General features: G+C 22.0%; 1 protein-coding gene across 1 annotated transcript; it reads left to right on the top strand.

The window, feature by feature from the left end:
- Positions 1 to 15,988: 15,988 nt before the first annotated feature.
- On the top strand, positions 15,989 to 16,411 carry N7469_009710 (uncharacterized protein; the record flags this gene model as incomplete). The annotated part of the gene is made up of 2 exons (XM_056648615.1): positions 15,989 to 16,058; positions 16,080 to 16,411. The coding sequence occupies 2 exons, from the start codon at positions 15,989 to 15,991 to the stop codon at positions 16,409 to 16,411; spliced, it is 402 nt and encodes a 133-aa protein (XP_056495746.1).
- Between the last annotated feature and the right edge of the window lie 10,763 nt (positions 16,412 to 27,174).

Raw genomic sequence — 27,174 nt, 5'->3', positions numbered from 1 at the left:
GTATATCAGTTTGATAAAATTTGTAAAAAAAGAGTCTGTATATATATAATTCTTCAGCTCCCTGAAGATAATCCAATATTCTCTGGCAAGAACAAATATAATTCAATAATAAATCAAGATCAAGTTTCTCCAGAATTTGCGGAGTACAAAAATGTTTTATATAAGAGAATTTCAGAAAAGCTAGAAGATTTTGTTATTTGATTACAGTTTGAAGATACCATAATTCATGAGCAAAAGACTGTATTATTGAAGAACAAATATAAAGAGAAATATTGGAATATAAATCCAAAAGGATTGCTTTACTATACTGATAGATTATATATTCTTATTGTCGGCAATCTGTGATCTAGACTAATCCAGATCTATTATAATAATTTCTTAGTAGATTATTTTGAAAGAATTTATATAATTGAGCTATTTTAATAGAAATACTATTGGAAAGAATTTTAGAATAAAATACAAAACTATATTATATTATATACAATTTATTAAGAAGTCAAAACTCTATAGTATTAGTCTTATAAACAATTGCAATTATTCTCTGTTCTATAAAAAATTTTTATAGAATTGACAATAGATTTTATTATAGAACTAACCAAGATAGATTATCAAAAAAAAAACAATTAATACTATTCTTGTTATTATTAATAGATTTATAAAATATTCTTGATTTATTTCTATATCTACTACAATCAATACTGCTGAATTTATAGAACTATTCTATAATCAAATTGAATTAGAATATAGAAATCCAAATAGAATTATATTAGATCGAAAATCTGTTTTTATCAATAAATTCTGATCAGAATTATATTATTATTCAAAAATTAAACTCTGATATTCAACTATTTTCTATCTATAGACAAATAAATAGACTGAACAAATAAATCAAATTTTGAAAAATTATCTATATTATTTTATAGACAAATAATATATAAATTAAATTCAATTTCTTAAAATAATTCAATTTGTATATAATAATACTATAAATCAAATAATTTAAGAAACTCTATTTCAAACTTTTATAGATATCAATTCAAATTTTCAATTTCACAAAGATAGCAAAAAAATAAAAATATTCTTGATAGAATTGCAATTATTATAATTACAAATTGTATATAAAAAAATTCAGAAAACAATACAAAAAATTTAAGAACAGTATTAGAAATATTACAAATAAAAAATATATTTCAAAAGAATTTTAAAAGAATAAATTGATTAAACTATTTATTAAAAATTTGTATTTCAAAGATCAGACAAGAAAATTTCTATTTCAATAGATTAATTTATTTCAAATCTGAAAACAAATTAGATTGCAAATATATTATCTATAATTATCAGATAAATATAAAAAATTGTATAATATATTTTCTATCTCTTTTTTAGATAAATAGAATATAAAATAAAAAATAGATAAAATTATTATTATTATCAGATCTAGATAAAAACAAAAAATTGAAAATTGAAAAAATTTAAGATAAAAAATAAATATAGAAAGAATTCTATTTCTATATCAAATAGAAAAAATAGTTTTCCGAATACAATATATAGAAACCAGAAATTTATATAAACAATATCTGCAATACTATTTATATCTATCAGAAACAAAAAAACAAAAAAAAACAACTATCTAAATAATTCAATCTCAAAAAAATATAAAAAAAATATATCTAGAAAACAATATATTGATTCAGCAGATAATCTTAAATATCTATATAATAATAGTGCAACAAAATTCTGACAGTCTCAATAAAATTATATTTGACTTCTATTCAATTAGTATATCTTTTATTTTTTATTATATAGCGAAAATACTAATAATAATAGTACTATTCTTTTTAAATATTCTAAAAATTATTTCCAATTGGATTTTGATTATTTTGCAGCAATATCTATAAATAGTTCTCAACAAATAAAATATATATAATATAATCTATTTTCTTTATCTCAGAGCAATAATCCAAATAGAGAATTCTAAAATTCTTCAAAAATATAATTATTATTTTACAAAACTATTTAATGCAATTTTAGTAATAAACCAAAAATAATAGAGATTCAAAAACAATTCAAATTTATTTTAATAGATAATCACAATTATATATATTTCTATAAATAATTATAAATAACAATCAATATACTAAACAATTTTTTGTATATTTATTGTATTTTGAATAATCTCAATTTATATAGCAATCAGAATAAAAAAAAACAATATTTGGTTTACTCTTTTTTGAGAGATTATTGATCTATAAAATCAAGCAAATATTGCAAATCTTGACAATATTTGTTGACTGTCAATCTAAAGAAACTGAAACTGAAAATATTTTAGTATAGAGATTTATTCAAAACAAAAATAAAGTTTAAAAAATCTATACAATATAATAAAATTAGCAATATAGAACAGATTAATATAGAAATTTTCTACTAAAATTAAAAGACTCTCTTTAGAATTTAAAGTAAAAAAAAGACCAGACAATACTATTTGAGCAAACTGGAACAAATTGATATTTTTATCTTGAATTGAAAAAACAGAAACAATAGAATCAATACTGATTTAAATACAATTGATAAATATAAAATATAAATCTCAAGAAGATTTATCAGTATCAAAAAAATAAACAGAAATTGTTGATTCAGATTCTTGTTCTGGAGATTCTATATCAGAATAACTATATTGATAGATTGAAGTTTTCAACAAAGAAAAAATACTTCTCCAAATTTATTTAGAACTGTATCAGACTATAATAAAAAAAGCAAAGATAGAATAAAATAAATAATAGATAAAAGAAAAGAGCAAAAATATAAAGAAAAAAATATAAAAAAAGAGACTAAAATATAAACAAAAAAGATATTACTATTTTATAGAAAAAATATATATATTAGTCCAAATAGAAAGATATAATTATTTATTTTTATCCAGAAATCTTCTATTATATAATTATATATATTCTATCTATTTCAATATCTATATAATTGAAACAATCTCTCTGCAAAAAGAGAACAAATCAGAATTGATTATAAACTGATTTTACTATAATCTACAAAAATTATCTATCAGTTTTAATATACTATTAATATATTTGATTTTACTAAAATCTAGTTTATCTACTATTGATCTAAAAAAACTTTGAATAGTTATTTACTATAAATTGTATCCAGAATCTTTATACTATAAATAGTATAAAAAATCAACAGAAAAAGAATTAGAATACTAGATAAAAATCTATTTTATCTGCAAAACCTTAGCAAAATAGTATTGATTCTTCTCTACTTTATCAATAGTATTAACTATAAATCCAAATTGAATATAATACTGCTAAATTATATAATAAAATAAGAAAATCAATATATATAAATAATATACTGTCTGTCAAATACAAAATATAGTTCAATCAATCTGAATATTATTATAGTCAAAAATCGAATTATCAGATAGCTCAATATAATCTACTATTTGAATTTGAATAGCTCAATCTAAAATATCAATAAATATTTTAGTATTCTCTATTATTATAATAGATATCTAGAATCTATTAATCTATAAAACAATTATAAACTGAAATTGAAAATATATCAATTTGCAAATACTATTTTTATTTTTATTTCAATAGATATAATAATATTTAGAATTAACTATATCAAAATAACAATCAATACAAAATATATAATTGTCAGAATTATTTGTCTTGTATTGAATAATCTCTCTATTAAAATATCAAAGACAAAATAAATATTTGTTTTGTAATACAATCAGATTTTGATTATTTATACTACTATTACTATTTATATTCAAAATATTTCTGTCACTATTATTATAACTACTATTATTACTAGTATTACTATTGTTATTACTACTATTACTATTACTACTATTACTATTACTATTTCTATCTCTATCCCTATCTTCTATCAAAATAGTAACTGTTTATTATTTACTATAAACAATTTTCTATTATTTTGTCTACTCTTTCTTCTTTTGATACTTTTTCTCAGCAGCAGAGAATTGTTCTGATTTCACTTTCTGTATATATCTACTACAAATACAAAATAGACCGGCAGTTATTATAGAAACTATTGAGATACAACTAAATACTATAGTTACTAAAATAGAAACTATTGCTGATACTGCTACTACAATCTCTATAATAAAATAAATCACAGAAATCAATTCAGAAACTGCTGCTGATACAGCTGTCTGCCAGCAAAATATTGTCAGAGATATAAATACAGATATAACAATCTCAATACAAACTGAATATACTTTGTTATAAAAATCAAGACTGATTATTTTTCAAACAATATTTTCTGGAAATATCAATTTTTTGCTGATTTTTTATATTCATTATCTCTTTGAAAAAAAGATCTCTTTGAATTTTTGTGACAAAATCAATATAAATCTATTTTATTTATATATAATAAAGAGAGCAAATCTGGAACAAAGAATTTATTTATATTTCTATATTACTCTTTGAAGAGTCTATAGATATATCTGAAATCAGACTCTCGAAAAAAGAGAAAATAGTTGTTACAGAATCTCTGACAAAGAATCTGAAAAATAATACAGTAAAACTATAGAGTTTATCTCTGTCGATAAAACTACAGATCTTTATATTTCAAATCCGATTCGATATTATTTCTTTCTCAAAGAAAATATATAAAACAAAGATTGAATAATTTTGCTTATCTTATTCTGATTGCTTGAAGATTCTTCAAGAATCAATCTCTTTGTATATTCTATTAAGTAATTGAATTGATTTTTTGTTTTTCTTCTTCTATTATTCTCTTATCTAGTCAATAAATGCTAGTTTGTATTTTAGTACTGTTGCAAATATTATTGATTATATAAATTATTTTTAAACTAATTTTGATAGAAATCAGATTAAAAACAATATTGATATAGAGAATATTCAAATCTTTTGCAAATCAGATATATTTCAGAATATAAAGATTAATAATATATTTATAGATTTTCATAGAATAATTATTATAGAAAATCCAGATCAGAGAAATAATATAATTATTTATAAAAAATTAAATTATATTCAATTTATATTTTTTAGAATTATATTAATTGCAATAGCAATCAAAAATATTTTATATAAAAGAATTTCAGAAAAGCTAAAAGATTTTATTGTTTAATTTTAATTCAAAAATACTATAATTTGTAAATAAAAAATTATATTATTGAAAAATAAATATAAAAAAAAATATTAAAATATAAATCCAAAAAAATTGTTCTACTATACTAATAGATTATATATTTCTATTATCAATAATCTATAATCTAAATTAATTTAGATTTATTATAATAATTTTTTAGCAGATTATTTTGGAAAAATTTATATAATTAAACTATTTCAATAAAAATATTATTGAAAAGAATTTCAGAATAAAATATAAAACTATATTATATTATATATAATTTGTCAAAAAATCAAAATTCTATAATATTAGTTTTATAAATAGTTATAATTATTCTCTGTTTCTCAAATTTTTTTATAGAATTGATAATAGATTTTATTATAGAACTATCTGAAATAAATTATCAAAAAAAATAGTTAATAATATTCTGATTATTGTCAATAGATTTATAAAATATTTTTGATTTATTTCTGTATTTATTATAATTAATATTATTAAATTTATAGAATTATTCTATAATCAAATCAAATTAGAATATAGAAATTCAAATAGAATTATATTAGACCAAAAATTTGTTTTTATCAATAAATTCTAATCAAAATTATATTATTATTTAAAAATTAAATTCTAATATTCAATTATTTTCTATCTATAGATAGATAAATAGATTAAATAAATAAATCAAATTTTAGAAAATTATTTATATTATTTTATAAATAAATAATATACAAATTGAATTTGATTTTTTTAAGACAATTCAATTTATATATAATAATATAATAATTCAAATAATTCAAAAAATTTTATTTCAAATTTTTATAGATATCAATCCAAATTTTCAATTCTATAGAGATAATAAGAAAATAGAAATATTCTCAATAAAATTATAATTATTACAACTATAAATTATATATAAAAAAATTTAAAAAGTAATATAAAAAATTTAAAAATAGTATTAGAAATATTATAATAAAAAATATATTCTAAAAGAATTCTATAAGAACAAATTGTTCAAATTATTTATCAAGAATTTGTATTTCAAAAATTAGATAAAAAAATTTCTATTTCAACAAATTAATCTATTTTGAATCTAAAAACAAATCAGATTATAAATATATTGTTTATAATTATCAAACAAATATAAAAAATTATATAATATATTCTCTATCTCTTTTTTAAATAAATAGAATATAAGACAAAAAATAAATAAACTATTATTGTTACTAGATCTAGATAAAAATAAAGAATAGAAGATCAAAAAAATTTAAAATAAAAAATAAATATAAAAAGAATTCTATTTCTATATCAAATAGAAAAAATAATTTTCCAAATATAATATATAGAAATCAGAGATTTATATAACTAATATTTATAATATTATCTATATCTATTAAAAACAAAAAAACAAAAAAAAAATAACTATCTAAATAATTTAATTCTGAAAAAAATACAAAAAAAATATATCTAGAAAACAATATATTGATTCTGCAGATAATCTTGAATATCTATATAATAATAGTGCAATAAAATTCTAACAATCTCAATAAAATTATATTTGATTTTTATTCAATTAATATATTTTTTATTTTCTATAATATAGCAAAAATATTGATAATAATAATATTATTCTTTTTGAATATTCTAGAAATTATCTCTAATTAGATTTCAACTATTCTGCAGCAATATTTATAAATAGTTTTTAATAAACAAAATATATATAATAGAATTTATTTTTTTTATTTCAGAATAATAGTCCAAATAGAGAATTCTAAAATTCTTTAAAAATAGAATTATTATTTTATAAAATTATTTGATATAATTTTAATAATAAATCAGAGATAATAGAAATTTGAGAATAATCTAAATTTATTTCAATAAATAATTGCAATTATATATATCTCTATAAATAATTATAGACAATAGTTAATATATTAAATAATTTTTTGTATATTTATTATATTTCAAATAATCTTGATTTATATAGCAATTAGAATAAAAAAAATAATATTTGATTTTCTTTTTTTTAAAAAATTACTGGTCTATAAAATCAAATAAATATTATAAATTTTGACAATATTTATTGATTATCAATCTAGAGAAATTGAAATTGAAAATATTTTGATATAGAGATTTATTTAAAATAAAAATAAAATCTAAGAAATCTATATAATATAACAAAATTAGCAATATAGAATAGACTAATATAGAAATCTTCTATTAAAACTAAGAGATTCTCTTCAAAATCTAAAATAAAAAAAAGATCAGATAATATTATTTGAATAAATTAAAATAAATTAATATTTTTATCTTGAATTGAAGAAACAGAAACAATAGAATCAATATTAATTCAAATATAATTGATAAATATAAAATATAAATCTCAAAAAGATTTATCAATATCAGAAAAATAAACAAAAATTGTTGATTCAGATTCTTATTTTGAAGATTCTATATCAGAATAGCTATATTAATAAATTGAAATCTTTGACAAAAAAGAGATATTTCTCCAAATCTATTAAGAACTATATCAAACTATAATAATAAAAACAGAGATAGAATAAAATAGATAATAAATAGAAAAAAAAACAAAAATATAAAAAAGAGAATACAAAAAAAAATGAGATATAAACAAAAAAATTACTATTCTATAAAAAAGATATATATATTTTTCCAAACAGAAAAATACAATTATTTATCTCTATTTAGAATTTTTAATTATATAATTATATATATTCTATCTATTTCAATATCTATACAGTCAAAATAATCTCTCTACAAAAAAAGAATAAATCAAAATCAATTATAAATTGATTCTACTATAATCTATAAAAATTATTTGTCAGTTTCAATATATTATCAATATATCTGATTTTGCTAGAATTCAATTTATCTGTTATTAATCTAAGGAAATTTTGAATAGTTATTTGCTATAAATTATATTCAGAATTCTTGTACTATAAATAGTATAAAAAATTAATAAAAAGAAAAGTAAAATATTAGAGAAAAATCTATTTTCTCTATGAGATTTTAGTAAAATAATATTGATTCTTTTCTATTTTATCAATAATATCAATTGTAAATTCAAATTGAATATAATACTATCAAATTATATAGTAAAATAAAGAAATCAATATATATAAATAGTATACTATCTATTGAATACAAAATACAATTCAATCAATTTGAATATTATTATAATCAAAAATTTAATTACTAGATAGTTTAGTATAATCTATTATCTGAATTCAAATAATCCAATTTAAGATATCAATAAATATTTTAGTATTTTCTATTATTGTAGTAGATATCTAGAATCTATTAGTTTATAAAACAACTATAAATCAAGATTAAAAATATATTGATTTATAAATACTATTTTTATTTTTATTTTGATAAATATAATAATATTTAGAATTAACTATATTGAAATAATAGTTGATACAAAATATATAATTATCAGAATTATTTATTTTATATTGAATAATCTCTAAAATATTGAAAACAAATAAAATATTTATTTTATAATATAATCAGATTTTGATTATCTATACTATTATTACTATTTGTATTCAAAATATTTCTATTACTACTATTATAACTAATATTATTATTGCTATTGCCACTACTATCTCTATCTTTATCTCTATTCTCTATCAAAACAGCAGCTGTTTATTGTTTATCACAGACAATTTTCTATTATTTTGTCTGCTTTCTTTTTTTTGATACTTTTTCTCGGCAATAGAGAATTATCCCGGATTTGCTTTCTGTATATATCTGCTACAAATACAAGGTAGATCAATAGTTGTTGCAGAAACAGCTGTTGATATAGCTGTCTGTCAATAAAATATTGTCAGAGATATAGACACAGATATAATAATCTCAATGTAAACTAAATATTTTGTTATAGAAATTGAGACTGAATATTTTCTAGATACTGCTCTATATAAATCTAGAGATAATCTATTCAATAAATTTTTCTAATTGAATCAATCTATGACTATACTAATATATATCATATATAAGAATATTCCAGAAACATATATATATAGAATAGTATAGAATATATTGTATAGTTTCAATGCTGTCCGTATAGATTTGATCTGTTTATTTTAAAGATCTGAGAGGGCTAATAAGGGTTTGCCCTCTTGTTGCTCTAAATCCTGCGAGGATTGCGAGCGAATTGGTGGCATAGTGGATAGTTGAAGATAGGTAGGATTACGCCATTTTTGGTGGGGTGATCGGGTTGGCCGTGGATTATGTTAGCAGCTAGCAATTAAAATTTATATTAATCTAGTCTACTTACTGTTTCCACTGAAAATAGCAGCAGAACCAGTTTTCTCAATAAATATCTATATTCTAGACTACAATTCGCTCAAGATTTTCTGTTTCCGGATTATACTGTGGTTATTCAGCGGCATACCAACTGATCTGTATCCGAAACAAATTTTTAAACACACAAGAAAACAAAATCCAAAATAAACAATATAATATAATGATCCATATATAGATATTTATACAACAAAATAGTAATTGCAGAATAAACAATTAGGAAATACAAAAAATAATATATTGTACCAACGGTATTTTCTGTAGAAATAGTATATATATAATTAATAGAATAAAAAAAGACTGAATTAATATATATATATATATATATTCGATATAAATTGAATTGTCTTGAAAAGAAAAACCGGATTGTATGAGGTAGACATTTGAAATGTTGATTTTGGATAGGATCTAGAATACCAGAAAATCTTAAATCATGACAGAAACAAAATAGGAATATATAAAATATAGTCCGAATATGTAAATAAATTTTTATTTGGATTAATATTGATATTGAAATTTCAGGTACTATTAAATAGAAATGATGAAATAAATAATAAGAACAATTTTATTCGACTATATTTATATATATATATTGTTGTCAGAACAATAGAAATAATTGTATAGATCAGATTTTCTTCTATAGGTTCTGTATAGAAAATATATATCTGAATATCGTGGAAACTATTGATTCAGTGATATTTCTATTTTTAAAAACTGTTTTGCAAAAATATATATAGCAAAAAATTATCAGAATTTTTCTCGACAGAAAATCCTTGTTTTGAACGGTTTGTTTAATTATTTAATGATTTATTTATTCTCAAATATATCAGAATGATTGAAACTGAATAGAGTCGGAATTGAATGTTTCTGATATATAGAAAATCGATTGAAAAAAAGAATTATCTTAAAAATTTTCTGATTAAAAGATTTGTTTTCAATATATATATATATATGGAAATTGAAATTGGGTTTTGTATAATAATAACATTTTTTGAAATAGATATTTGTATACAGAAAGGTTGATTGTATATTGTATAATTTGGTTGTAAATATAGTATAATCTGACGGATTTTCTGAATATACATTGATAATATTGAAATTCATCAAGATTGAATTATTTATATGAATCTTGGGATTAGCATTATTAATAGAGATTATTATAGTACTGATATTGTTATCATAATTATCAATAAATTGGTTATATTTGAAACAATATATATAGAAAAGTTTATTACAGAAAAACTGCAAAAAATTCGATACATTCGACGTTGAATTATTGATATTATAAATTTACTATATATATAAGTGTTGAAATATTGCAATAGAAAAACAATTCTAATAAAAACATTGAAATACCAAGAACCCAGTGTACAAAATTTTCAATCAGGTATATACTTATTGAAATCAGATTTTATTTGATATATATTTTTTATCAATTGTTTTAACAAAGAAATAATATTTTCTTTTTCAATAAATTGGTATATAACAGTATTAACATTTTGAACAAATGATAAAATTCCAAAAACAATTCTGAAAATAGTACAGATAATATCTATAATATAGAAAATATCCGATATTGTATAAAACAGAAAATATTTTTTATCTGGCACAAAACAAAAAATATACTGATTAGTCAGTCTATTTATTCCGAATAATATAGAGACGGTTCAACAAATAAAGTTGTGCAATGGAGAATATTCCTATATCAAAATTAAAATAATATCAATGATAATAACAATGATAAAATTATACTCGTATTTGTCAGACTATATCTGATTTGACAACAGATTCTATAGAATGGTTGAGGTATACAGATATTATATATATACCAAAGAATATTATATAATTCGATATCATTTTGCAAATTCTACTATCTTCAATATCTGTTACAACAACAACTATTCTATTGTTTTTACCTAAATATATACAAGAATTAGCTATTTTATTCACTGCTTTCACTGACAATAACAACAGAACAGATTTGATCAATAATATTTATATTGTAGATTATAAATTCTTTTCGAGATTTTTCTGTTCTGTAAATAATAAAATAGGTTTCTGCAGTAAATTCATTGATTTTTATTTAGTAATAATAAATCGATTGTACTGTTTTACAATATAGATGTTTATATAGGAAAAAAATAGAAACTGTAGAAATAGTAATTCAGCAATACAGAAATTATTATAATATCTCGGTATTTTTTTTAGAGAATATTTAGATAATAGAAAAATAATTAATACAGTAGATATATATTTAATATAAATTGAATTGTTTCGATAATAAAATATCATTGTATAAATTATATAATTTAAAAATATCGGTTCTGAATTGGATTTAGAACACAAAAATAATTGAAATTTCAATAAAAATAATATAGCAAAATATATTGAATTATTTATATATTTTTATTATATTGATATCAAATAGGATTTTGACTAGAATTCATATTTAATAGTTATTTTGGTTTAAATAAATAAAAGTAATAAAATAAATTTCAAATTAATTTTATTTGCTTATATATATATATATGTTAATATATCGTTGTCGAAGCATCATAGACGAACATACATTTCAAAATTCTTTTTGTAGATATTACATATAAATATTGTTGAAATTATTGATTTAGTGCTGGTTCTATTTTGTAAAAATAAATCTGATAAAACATTATGAAAATTTGAATGGCAAAAAAAAAGGATAGAGTTATTTACTTGATTATTTTATCAGCACCTTGTTGGAACGGCAGAGCCAGGAAAATATCCCAGTATAGCAGCCACAATCAGATAGCGAGCTAGGCAGTGGATAATTGATGTATTGATTGATTGATTATTTTATCAAGATATGTAGAATTAAAAATATTGAAATAACCATAAATAAAAGAAATTCGGATTACAATATTTTGACTTCTTAAAATATCAATGTAACAAATATAAATTGAAAAACTTTTGGTCAAAAAATCGATTAACAAAGATATCAACTATTGTCTAAATCATTATTCAAAAATTATAAAAACAATAAAATAATTCTTTACTAATATAACAATATTGATACTTCAAATAATTATATATTTTGTTTTTTGGTTGTATGAATAAAAATAATCTGTCACAATTTCCAATTACTTATTTTCAATATCAGACCTGACAGAAAAAAAATTTTCTATATTAATTTCAAATTGCTATTATTACTATACTTTATTGTTGTATTTATTTTATTGAAACGATTCTAAATAATCCAATTATATTTCAATGCTGTTTTGATTTTATTCAGAACGACATATATAAACAGCACAATTTATCAGAAAAATATTGTTAACTCGGTTTATTTAAAATCGTGAAATCCTAATTCTAATATATTGCCATATTAACAATCAAATAGATAATATATTTTTGGAAACAATCCAGGAAATAAATAGTACAGAAATATCTATTACATATTCAAAAATCTGATACTGTATAGAACAGAAAATACTTTATACTGGTTTTCAATTTCCTTTTTGTATAATATAATAAACATATATTATATTGAATTATCAGTAATTGACCCGGAAATTAAATCGAATTATCTATATCCCTTCAAAATAGAATATAGTAATTTTCTATATGACACTTTCAATACAATATATTATATTAATCAGTTGAGCTATGTTCTTGCAAAAATTTAGTAAATATTGAATCTCCGGTAAAACATTTATCGCTTATAATATTCAAACATTTGATAAAAAGAAATTGACTTAGTAATATGGTAAGAAACAAAACGATCGAATATAAATACTGTAAACAAAACCAACAGTCCGTCAAAAACAATTTCGGATCTGTTCTGAAACACCTGATTGAATACTATTTTCTGCTATAAAACAGTCTATATTTATCTGCTACAAAATAAAAATATGCCGACTAGTCTATTTATTGCTGGATGTGTGGAAATGGCGAAGAAGAGAATTGTCTTTGGTAGATGAATCATTCTGCTACAAAGTATAAATTGAACTGTTTGAGAATGAACTCGAATTATATGAATTATTTACTCCAGAGATAATGGTTTCTAATAGAATCGAAAATATACAAATAATTGGAATAAAATACAGATAAATAAAACACAATATACTGTATTTTGTTATAGAAACAACAAATCAGATTATATTAGAATTTTTGTTAAATTATATCTATTGGATTATTCTAAAAATATAAATAGATACTATATTTATACCAGTACACTACTGTTACTATACTGTAAAGAAATATATAGTATATAAACTGTATAGTAAACTTTACAAATTGAATATATATATAATATAAGAATTGTAAAAAGAAATATTGATTTTTAAAATATCATTGTTTTTATTTTTATTTTTTTCATTACTAATCTATACAAATAATATAATCCACAATCATTCGGAATACAGCTATTCGGAACACTCTATCATATTAAAGTTTCGAAATCGATTATCTCAACCAATATCTATTAATTCAGCTAAATATAGCAATTTTTACTTAAATTGATCTTGTGACCAGTTTTTCTATATTCACTATATCTAGACAGAGTTCAGGTAGCCGATCTAATTGTCTGATTAGATAGTATATTCTGTACATATAAAGCTATCTGAATAGTTTTATCTAGCAAATCTAGTTACTGAGAAATCTATAGATTCTTCTCAACTATAAAATTACCATTATATAATATATATTTATTAGATCAATTGTATTTCTGGTATTTTTTTATTCACTATATATAAATTTGTATTTTTTGTACTAATAGCGCAGTATTATATAGTACTATACAATGATTGTTGATAATCTGATCTAGTATAGTTTCTGATAGATTTGGAGAATTATTGAACTGTTTGGTAATATAGATATTTGTAAAAAGATATTGAATTTTGAGAATATTTTTTTGGTATCAATTGATATTAGATTATTAATTGTAAAATTATTTTGAATAGTTTTTGATTGAAAAAACTTTAGATATATATATATTGATAACTATTCAAAAAATGAAATTTATCAATATAATTTCTATGTATTTAAATATTGTAAAATATCCAATATTAAACACTTGTAGTAGATATAATATATATGTATATATATATAATATAATATAATATTATATTATTATACAAATTTTATCAAATTGATATATAAAAATAGTTATTACAATTATCAAAAGTCAATAATATAAACTGATTATATATATATATCGATAAAATAAATAGATTTTATAATCAATATAAATCAATTTTATTAACATAATCCACGGCCAACCCGATCACACGGCCAACCCGATCACACGGCCAACCCGATCACCCCATCAAAAATCGTATATTCCTATCTATCTATCTTCTTCAACCATCCATTATACCATCAATTCGCTCACAATCTTCGCAGAATTTAGAACAGCAAGAAAACAAAATTCTATTGGCTCTCTCAGATCTTCAAAATAAACGGATCAAATCTATACAGACGGCAGCGAAGCTATACAATATATTCTACACTATTCTATATATATATACTTCTGGAATATTTTTATATATTGATATACACTGGTATAGTCATAAATTAACTCAATCAGAAAAGAATTTGTTTGTTGAATAGATTATCTCTATAGATTTATATAGAGCAGTGTCTAGACTCTCTATTATACAAGAGATAACCAATATTCTTCTTGAAATATATAAATCAATATCTCTATTAATTGTTGGTATTAATTGAATATCAGTCTTTGTCAACTATTATAATAAGTTTTATATTTGTTTCTCAAAACAATATAATTATCAATATATATTAAATAAAGATCCAAAATCACTATAAAAGTAATTTAATACTGTTCAATATATAATCAATAAAAATAGTATTCAATCAGAGAATATCTATAACTTTGATAAGACAGAATTTGCAATAGATCTTATTTCAGCACAGAAGATAATTATATAAACAGAATACTATAGTCGGCAATCTATTTTATAGCCAAAAAATTGTAAATAGATTACTACTATTGAAATAATCTATATAGATAGTTTTTCACTACTACTATATATAATTTTTAAAAACAAAATTGCTATTGCAGAATAATTTGATAATCTATCAAAAAATTAACAATTTGAGATCTCAAATAATAATTGGACTACTGATAAAATAGATTTTCACTGATTATAAAAATATTTTATTCTATATACAAAATTATATATACAAGACCGGTTTCAGCTATTTATTATATCTACTACAACTATTTGATATTGAATATTTTGCAGTGCTCAAATATATATATAGTTGTTTTATAAATAATCTTGTATATAGAGAATATAACTATATTGACAAATTTGATTTTTTGAATAACTATTAATATACACAGCTAGAGATTTTCCAACAATCAACTACTATTCAGAATAGTTTCACAGCTAAGAGTCTAGTATCAATTAATACAGAAAAAATATTTTCAGAACTTAATATTTCTCTACAGATATCTATACTACCAAACAGCCGGCTAAGTAACAGATCTAGTCAATTCATACCCAAAATATCCAGAACTATGATTCAGCTACAGAAACAAACTTTGATACTCAAAAATCTGCTAAAGCAGCAGTCAAATAGCTCTTCAAGTCTATCAAAAACTATATAAGATCAGATTATCAAAGACTACTGCATAGCACTACACAACACTGCGCTACTAGCGCAAAAAAATGTGAATCTATATACAGCGAATAAGAAAGTGGTGAAGAAGTATACTCGGTCAACTAAGCAGATACTCTGCAAAGAAGATTTGACTGTCGAAGAGAGTCTACAGCTAATTGCGCAGCTAGATTTGCCAGCAGAAGCACCTGCAATAGATTTCTATACACAGAGCAAATTGTCTATTCAGCCAGATCAGCTGGCTACTAGAGCTCCGCCAAGGTGCAGTGGATATAGGGAGATTGGCCACAGAATCAGTTCATATAAAAATCGCTATATTTAGCTGAATTAATCCATTTTGATTGAGATATCCTGATTCAAAATTTTCTAATGGGGGTGGATGATCGGGTTGACCGTGTGATCGGATTGGCCGTGGATTATATTAATAATTTAATTATTATTAATATAATTCCCGGTTGATCTGCGCACCCGGTTGACCTGCGCACCCCACCGGAAATCGTATTCTCCTAATAATCCTTCTAATTCAACTATCTATTATACCATCAAATCGCAGTATATCTAGTCATAAATTGGCCAACCAAGAGAACAAGATTCTATTAGTTCTATCCGATTTAAAAGAAAACCGAATTCAGTCCCTTTGTGCAGCAGCTAAGCTATATAAGATACCGGAGAGTATACTATATATCTGCATATCTGGTACACAATTTTGTATTGACCAGTGCCCAAATTGCCATAAGCTTATCCAATTGGAAAAGAATTCGTCTACTAAATAGATAATCTCTATAGATATATATAAAACAGTCCCCAGATTCTTTATAGTATGAGATATAGTTAATATTCTATTTGCTGTATATGATAACCAGCTGTCAATTACTGTTGATAAGAATTGACTATCAATTTTTGTTAACTGCTGTTTTGAGCTTTATATATATTTCTTGCGAAGATACAATTATCAAAAAATTAAATAAAGATCTGAAATTGCTCCGATAGTAGTTCACAACTATATAGTATATAATCAATGAGAAAGATATACAATTAGAGAATATCTATAGTTTTGATAAGACTAGCTTTGCAATAGATTAAATATCTGCGCAGAAAGTAGTTATCAGAATAGAATACTATAGATAGAGATCTATTCTACAATCTAGTAATCGCGAATAGATTACTGCAATTGAATCTATCTGCGCAGATAGCTATTTACTTCTGTTATATATAGTCTTTCAGGGCAAAGTCTATATAAGTAGTTGGTTCGATAATCTACTAAAAAACTGGCGATTTGAAGTCTCTGTCAATAGTTGGATTATTGATAAGATTGATCTACAATAACTATAGAAGATTTTTATACTATATATCAATAGCTGCAAATATAGTAGATATTATTTATTGATTTTTAATAATTATAGTAGCTATTTTGTATCTCAATTTGACTGAATCTGTGCAGAAAATAATATAATATTCTTTTGTATATCTATCTATTTATTATATATTCTACAATCTTTTAATATTGAATATTTTACAGTATTTAAATATATATATAATTGTTTTATAAATAATTTTATCTATATAAAATATAATTATATTAACAAACTTGATATTCTAGAAGATTATCAGTATATACAATCAGAAATTTTTCAACTAGATACTATTCAAAATAGTTTTATGACTACTAGTCTAGTATTATCAATCAATGCAGAAAGAATTCTTTCAAAATTAAATATCTCTTTACAAATTCTATATTATCAAACAGCTGATCAAATAGTAGATCTAGTCAATTTATACCAAAGATGTCTGGAATAGTAATCCAATTGCCAAAGTAAATATTCTTATTTAAATAGTTACTAATACAACAGTCAAATAGTTCAATACTATCAAAGATCACTATCTTGCTTCATATAATACTGTATTATTTGCTCAAAATAATACGAGTCTATATATAGCAAATAAGAAGAAACACCAAAATACAATCAGTTATATCAGTAGATTTTCTATTAGAATAATCCATCGGTTGAAAAAGATCTAGTACTAGCTGAGTAGCTAAATCAGAAGAAAGAAACTAGTGGAGTAGTATTGTATATACAGAATAAATTGCCTAATCAGACAGATCTATTATATACAAGGCTATCTTCTATATATAGTGGATATGGAATAATTGAGCATAAGATCAATAAATATAAGAATTGATAGTAATAGAAAATATTATGGGTAATGATGGAGATAATCGATCTTGAAATTATATACTCTGGTGGAGTGCGCAGGTCAACCGGGAATTATGTTAGAAACTTCAAATTATTAATTTTCTGATAGATTATCAAATTCATCTATAATACCAATTTTTATTTTTAAAAATTAAATATAATAATAAAAAATTATCTATATAAATTATTTTAATAGTAATAATCTATGTATAATTTTCTGATTATAGAAAATAATATTGATTGTAGTATTCTGTCTGTATAATTATTTTAAGAATTTGTTTATTGAATAGATTTTCTCTATAAATTTATATAGAACAATATTTTAATTTTCTACTATACAAAAATAACTAATATTTTACTGATTGTATATAGATCTCAGTTTTAGTCTATTATAAATATAAATCGAATAGCAATTATTATTAACTAATGTAATAAATTTTGTATATAATTCTCAAAATATTTTAATTCTTGAAATATTTTAAATAAAAATCCAAAATTACCATAACATTGATTTACAAATATATAATATGTTATTGATAAAACAGTATTCAATCAGAGAATATCTATAACTGCAAGAAAATTATTTTTGTAAAATTTTATATTAATACAAAAAATAATTATTTGAATTAAATATTTTATTCTATATGTAAATTTATATTTACAAAATTAGTTTTCATTATTAATTTTGGATAATTATAATAATTATTCTATATCTCAATTTAATCGAATCTATACTGAAAACAAGATTATATTATATTATTTTGTATATTTATATATTTATTCTATCAATTATAATCACTAAATATTGAATATTTTGCAGTGATTAAATATATATATATATATACAACTATTTTTTAAACAATTATCAGTATATAGCTAAAAAATTTTCAATCAATCAATTCTATTGTCAAAAATAGGTTTGTAGCTAATAATTTAATAGTATTAGATTCTAATAAAATTCTTTCAAAACTAAATATTTTTTCTATAATCTCTACAAATTCTATTATTACCAGTCAGCCAAACAATAGATCTAGCAAATTTATACCACAAATATCTAAAACTGTTATTCAACCAATCAAACAAACTTATATAGTAAAAGATCTACTGAAACAGTGATCAAATAGTTCTTCAAATCCATCAAAACAGATATTAGACCAGATAATCAAAATAACACTATCTAGTATTATACAGCAGTATTTTACTAGCAAAGAAGGACACCTATTATCATACAGCTAATAAAAAGAAACACCAGAAATACAATCGGTCTACTAAATATTCTGCGAAGAGAGTTTAACTGTTGAAGATCTACAGCTTGCTCAGCAGCTGAAATCGCTAGATAAAACTATTCAGATAGATTTGTATACACAGAGCGAACTGTCCAATCAGGCAGCTGGATCGGTTACAAGGGCTCTGTCTAGATATAGTGGGTATAGAAAGATCGGCCACAAGATCAATATATGTAAAAGTCGTTATATTTAGCTAAATTTATGGATGTTCGTTGACCTAATCGATTGTAAAGTAATCCAATGGCTGTCGGTTAACTGCTCGACCAGGAATTACGGTATATACAGTAGATAAATACAAAAGCTTTTGGAAATGTTAGTATTGTTGGAAATCTGTTTTATTAACGTAATCCACGGGCGAGTCGGCCATCTAACGCGGTTGCGTCCCCCATTTAATCTTCTACTATCTTCAACCACTTGCCATGCCACCAATTCGATCTCAAAAGACTCAAAAATCCGTCGAACAAGAAGATAGAATTCTATTAGCTGTCAAAGCTATAAAAAATAAGGAAATCTTCTCTATTTGTAAAACTGTATACTGCTTTTATATACTATATACTATTTTTCAGAATCGACTATACGGTTATTATCAATTTTGATATAAAATATATACAAATAGTTATAAATTGATTCAATATGAAAAATTGCTTATTGAATAGATATTGTCTATAGATCTATATAAAAATTCTCTCCGGCCAAGTATGATTAAAGATATAGCTAATTTGCTATTTGCAAGCTGTAGAACAATTTCTTCTCCGATTGTTGATATTAATTGAATCTCAATCTTTATTAAATATTATAAAGATATAATTGCAAATTAATTTAGTTGTTGATATAATTATCAGAGAATATAATATAAGAATACAATTGTGATTCAGAAATAGTTTGATAGATTGCCTATATTTTATAGTAAAATTATTCGAAAACATTTTAAACACAACAGGTTTCGAATAGGCAATAAATTTGGCTTTGAGAGACTGAATAATCGTTTCAACAGTTATATCGAGATATAGAATTCAGAGAGGGCTAGAAATTAGAAAATCCTGAAAAACTATAATTTATAATCGATTTATGTAGTGAATCGAAATCGAAAGAATTTCAATTCAATTTCTGAATTGATCTCACTTTATTTAGAAATAATGCAAAATAGTATTGATCATCACTAAATAGAACTGTACAATATATTGTATATATTAATTTCCAGCAAAAAAGTATCTAAAGGAAATCGAAAACCAAATTTATTTGACAACTAAATATCTAATTACTGAATATAACTACTATATTTTGTTATTAAATCAAATCTGTAATTTTCTATTTTACTAAATAGATTACTGATACTTTAATCCAGCAAATTGTAAATTGATATACTATATACAGCTAATATTTTTGAGTACAATAAAAGAACTATTCTCGCTATAATTCTGTACTATATTGTACCCAAAATGGTATATTTTGGGAATCACAATAAATTTATTCTGTATCATTATCGATAAATTGGATAACCAGATTAAACTGTTCATTAACGAAAAATAGATATAGAACATTATTACTTTTAGTGGCAACATTCTATGGGAAAACTAGGTTTGCAATTGAATAGCTTATTCCCTAATATAGTAGAATATATGTTTATAATTTTGATCTATGAGTAAATCTGAGATTTTCGGATAGCTAAATTTTCTATTTTTTGTATCTTTTTATCGAATAAATATATTGTTATTCTATTGCAACTGGTCGTACAAATAATCAATAGAATATAGACGAATCGATTTAATTCTCATATTGATATATAACCTGGATTCAAAATATTATAGAATACATTTAAAACGGATAGAGCAGAATTTTGATCTATGGATTTTTTTAACGGATTGGCTAAATTAATTCTCAAAAAAATATTATTTTTATATTTCCATTATAGTATTCTATATCCATTTAGTATCAGTCTAGGAAGACAGAGATTCGATAGTGGATTCGGAAATTGGATAATCATCATCATCATCATCATCATAATAATAATAATGGTAATAATAATAATAGTAATAATAATAATGCAAATCGCAATCTGTTGTAAAACATCGAAATAATGATATAAATATCATTTTCGGCAATTATAATGAAAAGCATTTCTCTGTAGTCTCGATTTTGTTATTTGAATCCGTTAAAGTGATAATTTTACTGTTGTAACAATTCTTATTCTGGTTCTAGAAAATACAAAAACAAAAAAGTTAACGGAGATATTTTACTGGATTTGATTAATACTAACAATAGCAGTAGTTATTAATATATAATATAGTAAGTAAAAGAAAATTCTAATAGAGACAATAGATATGAAAAATAACAAAATAAGAAATTGCCTGAAATATAAAGATTACTATTCAGATCCAAAAAGTCGATAAAATTAATTATCTTTATCCGGAAAATAGTATTGTAATAGTACCGAAAATAAAATCCGACTAGTTTTACTATACAGATTATAAACACCTCTTCGCAAAATACATATTTGAATTTTGGGTTTTTATATATACTGCCAATCTACTATTTTGTTCATTATCTCGCAGCAAATCGATTGATATTATTTTTATTCTTTTCCGACTTGTTATATTACTATATTATTGCCAAAAGCCAAATGGCTATATCCAAGATTCTTTGATCGATATTCTGTATCAATCACAATCTCAATATTACAATTGAATCGAAGGATCTCTATACTATTTATTGCTTCTATCTAATTCAGACAAATAGACAACCGAAACATTTTATAAAGCAATTGTTTTGTCGATTTTTTCGATACTGTAACTATCTTTATATTAAAATAAAAGAGTAAAATGGCAATTGAATTTCAACTGATCCGGATTCTAATTTCCCAGTCGAATAATCAATATCGTGAAAAATCGAAAATTTCAATTTTTGTTCTATTTTAATTTATATTTTTTACTATTTGTTGTATTCTTTGTTTTTTATTGGCAAGTCTTGTATCAATAAATCAATTTATATTGGTTTCCGTTGTTTGTGAGAATTTACATCAAGAATAGTTCAATAAGATCGAATATCTTTACAATTATCATATTTACTATAAATAGTATTGTTATAATTTCTGGGAATATTTTGATAACAAATACAAGATCATTGAGTAGATCAATATCTTGTATTCAGACTTTAACTGATCGAATTCTTTTCTTTAATAGTATGAAATCCCCGATCGTGAATCTGGAAAATGTAAAATAAATTTATAACTTATATTGTAGCAGATATAACAATAATTGATTGATATCTATGACATAAATTCCAAAATCAAAATAGATACTATTATATCAATCGGTTAGCAATTATCAGTAAATAATTAAAAATAATATCAAATTATTATCTTCTCTATGTTACTGAGTTATAAAATACCTATTGTCTTTCTAAATCGATGTATATATAAAAGACATTCATTCTATACAACTAGAATAGAATATCAATACTAGTTCATCAGCTTTACAAAATATAGATTATAAATAAAATTATTTTTTATCAATTATGGATAAAATATTTATATATCGATTTTGAAGAATTATTATCTAAATATAGTTAATAGTAATTACAGTTCAAAAGTTATGAGAAACAACAAATAAATCAATCTAGATAAACTGATTTAATCTATTGACTTCAAGTTAGAATGTAGTTGAATTTATAATATATATATTTCCAGAAACTATCAAAAACGTCGGCTAGATATATATAAAACATTATATAATAATAGTATCTACATGATATACTTTTTAATTCGATATACTAATTGAATTAGTATTTATTTAATATTCTGTATCGAACTAATGAATTTTGTAGTAAATATTTTTTTTCTGCATTTTAAATTGTCAAATAATATACAATTCCCTTTCCCAGAAATCAGCAAAAATATAAAATTGAAACAATTCTATATCGACAAAAAATATATCGAAAGAGATATATAGAATAAAGTTTTGATGTAGTAGATTGATTATACAATAAAAATATTGAAATTAGAGAGAAAAATGAAAAAACTAGCTTATATAGTATACAGAATACTTCAGAGATAATACCGTCGAATAATAGATTGTTTGGAAAAAAATCTATATTGTTAGCAAAATACTGATATCTAAAAAATCAAATCCAAATCCGGTATATAGATATATAATGGTCTATGTTCTGATTCTGTGAAGATGTATAGTAGTATATATATAGATAACTCTTTATCAAAATTGTGAATATTCTCTGATTATATCTATTTTTGTCAACTATACTTTATATAATCACAAATCACTGCCGAACTGATTTTAGATTTTTGTTTAAAATTTTTTAACAATTATATCTTCGCAAAAAATATATACAAAAGTCAGAAAAACAGTTGATAAAAATTGATGACCAGTTTTCTTCAACAGTAAATAAAGAATAGCTATTATATATAGTACAAAAATATTAATACTTTTTTCTACAATTACTGATCTGGATACTATCCTATATAAATCTATAAAAATTATTCGATTGATAAAGAATTCCTTTTTTAATTTAGTTAATTTATAGTCAGTTGAACAGTGACCAATATATACAAATATATTTTTTGTGCAGTCAGCTAAAATTGTATAAAAAATATTATATAACTTCACTGCTGCACAGATAGATTTGATTCGACTATTTTGATATCATCAAGAGCTAGTAAATTTTTGCTTTTCTGATTGACCAAATTTTGCAAAGATTTAGTGCGAATTGGTGGTATAGTAGATGATTGAAGATAGAATATAGATAGGAAAACGCGATTTTGGATAGGATATAAGATATGGCCGGGGACGGCCGGGAATTATATTATGATTCAAATATACAGAAAATCATGAAACTGTATAATCTTATATACAATTTTTCAATTCTAGTGATTGTTTCTACAAATATAATTCTATAATTATCCAATATATATTTTACTTCAGCTACGATTATAGTTACCTGACGAAAAAATATAAAACTAGAAATTTCAGCTATCCAAAATTTCCAGATTTATCACTGGTCTGAATCTATAATTATATATTTAATTATTTTTGGAAATAACAGGATTCTAAATCTATTTTTCTGATAAATATATTAATTCGGTTATCATATTCTTTAAATACTATAGACAAAACTCTGGTATTTTTTTAGTAGATAGATTTACATCTTTTTTTTATATCTACAATATTCATATATGTATTAAACTTATACCTGTTTTAGAGAATATAAATATACATATATATACGGTTTCCGAGATTATAATATAAAATTATAATTAGAACAATTTTGTTAATATTCAACAAAATATTAACCATAAATATTATTATAATATAATTCCCGGCCGATCCGATTACTCGGCCGTCCCGATCACCCTATATAAATTTCTGTCTCCCTATCTATATACCAACTTCAACCATCTACTATACTACCAATCTGCTCTGAATCCTCACAGAAATTGACCAATCAGAAAAGCAAAATCTTATTAGTTCCCGATAATATTAAAAATAGCTGTATCAAATCTCTTTGTGCAGCTAGAGACTATACAAAATTTTCTATACTATATTGTATATATATACTAGTAATCTATCTTTATATATTGATAGCTGTTTAACTGATTATAAACTGATTCAATTGCAAAAAAATTTATGTAATGAATAAATTATCTCTATAAATTTGTATAGAACAATTTCTCGAATAATTACTATACAAAACCTAATTTATATTCTAATTAAAATATATAATAGTTATTCACTATTTACTGATGACAAAAATTGACTATCAATTTTTATTCAATGATATAATAAATTTCAATTATATTTTTCAACATTTATCAGTATTTATTAAATAAAGAATCAAAGATTTTTTGAATCCGATTTACTATTATATAAAATATAATTGATCAGAATAATAAATATATAAAGAATATTTACAATTTTGATAAATCAGATTTTGCAATAGATTTTATATTTTTTTTCAAAAAATTGTTACTAGAACCGAATACTATAGTCAAAAATCAATATTTCAGTTAAATAATCAGAAATAGATTATTATAATTGAAACTATATATAGATAACTATATATAATTTCTAAAAATAAAATAGTTATTATAGAATAGTTTGATAAATTAAAATTTTTATAAATAGTTGAATTATTGATAAAGCTGATCTATATTGATTAGAAAAATATTTTATTCTATATATTATTATATATATATAATCAATTTTGTCTATTGATTTTTGATAACTATAATAATTATTTTATATTTCTATTTGATCAATTATATATAGAAAACAATATTATATCATTTTTCATATTTTGATATCTATTAATATAATTCACAAGCGAGCGGATCATATATGCGAGCAGATCACCCTATCTGAAATCGTATCTTTTTTCTATCCTACCTAATTCAACAGTCTACTATACTATCTATTCACACTGAATCTTCGCAAAAATCGGTCAACCAGAAAGACAAGGTTCTGTTAGCACTTGATAATATAAAAAATAACTGTATCAAATCTATGCACACAGCAGCGAAGCTATATAATATACTCTATAGTATACTATATATATATGCTAATTACCGAGTTTTGCGCGAGAATATATATACAAACTTATATAAATTGACTGATTTAGAAGAGAATTTCTTTATTCAATAGATTTTTTCAATAGATTTATATAGAGTAGTGTCTAGATATTCTACTATACAAAAAATAGCTGATATTCTTTTTGTAGTATATAGAATTATTTCTTCACCGACTGTTGATATTAATTGGATATCAAATTTTATTAAACAATACAATAAGATTTGAATATATTTCTCTAAACAATACAACTATTAGTATATTTTTTATAAGAATTCTAAAACTTTGAAAAAGTGGTTTTTGACAGTACAATATATAATTAATAAAAACAGTATCCAATCTAAAAATATCTACAATTTTGATAAAACAGACTTTGTAATAGATTTTATGATATTACAAAAGATTGTTATATAGATAGAATATTATAATCAGTAATTGATTCTAACATAATCCACAGCCGGTCGGGACACACAGCCGGTCGGGATATCTACCTCCATGATAAAAATTTAAAATATGATAAATCAATCAAAACACATCAATTCAACTAGATAATACAATTTTTATATGAAATAATTCTATGATCAATTTGGCCATATCCACTACAGATAGATAAAGTCCTCCTAGCCGGTTGAATTGACTGATTAGACAGATTGATCTGTTCATATAATACTATTTTATCAGTTTCAACTGGCTGAATTAGCTGCTGAGCTAACTATAGATTCTCTTTGATCGATAGTCCTTCTTTGTATACAATCTGTCTAGTCGATCGAATATACTTTTGATATTTTTTTTTATTTGCTATATATAGATCGGCGTTTTTCTTTACTAATAATACAGTATAATATAATGCTTAATAGTAATTCTTAAGAATCTGATCAATCACTAATTTCAACAGATTTGAAAAGCTTTTTGACCGCCAATCTATTAAATCTTATCATTTTAGTCTATTTCCGCAGCTAAACTACTGTTCTAGATATTTTTGGTATAAATTGACTAAATCTGCTGTTTGGCCAGTTTGATAATAGTAAA

The sequence above is a fragment of the Penicillium citrinum genome (genome assembly GCF_028827155.1).
Source record: "Penicillium citrinum strain IBT 23319 chromosome Unknown utg000009l:1.0-4274883.0:1.0-4276374.0, whole genome shotgun sequence".
In the NCBI taxonomy this organism is placed as follows: domain Eukaryota; kingdom Fungi; phylum Ascomycota; class Eurotiomycetes; order Eurotiales; family Aspergillaceae; genus Penicillium; species Penicillium citrinum.
Note: the sequence above shows the minus strand (reverse complement) of the source record. Positions and strands in the feature narration are given on the sequence as shown.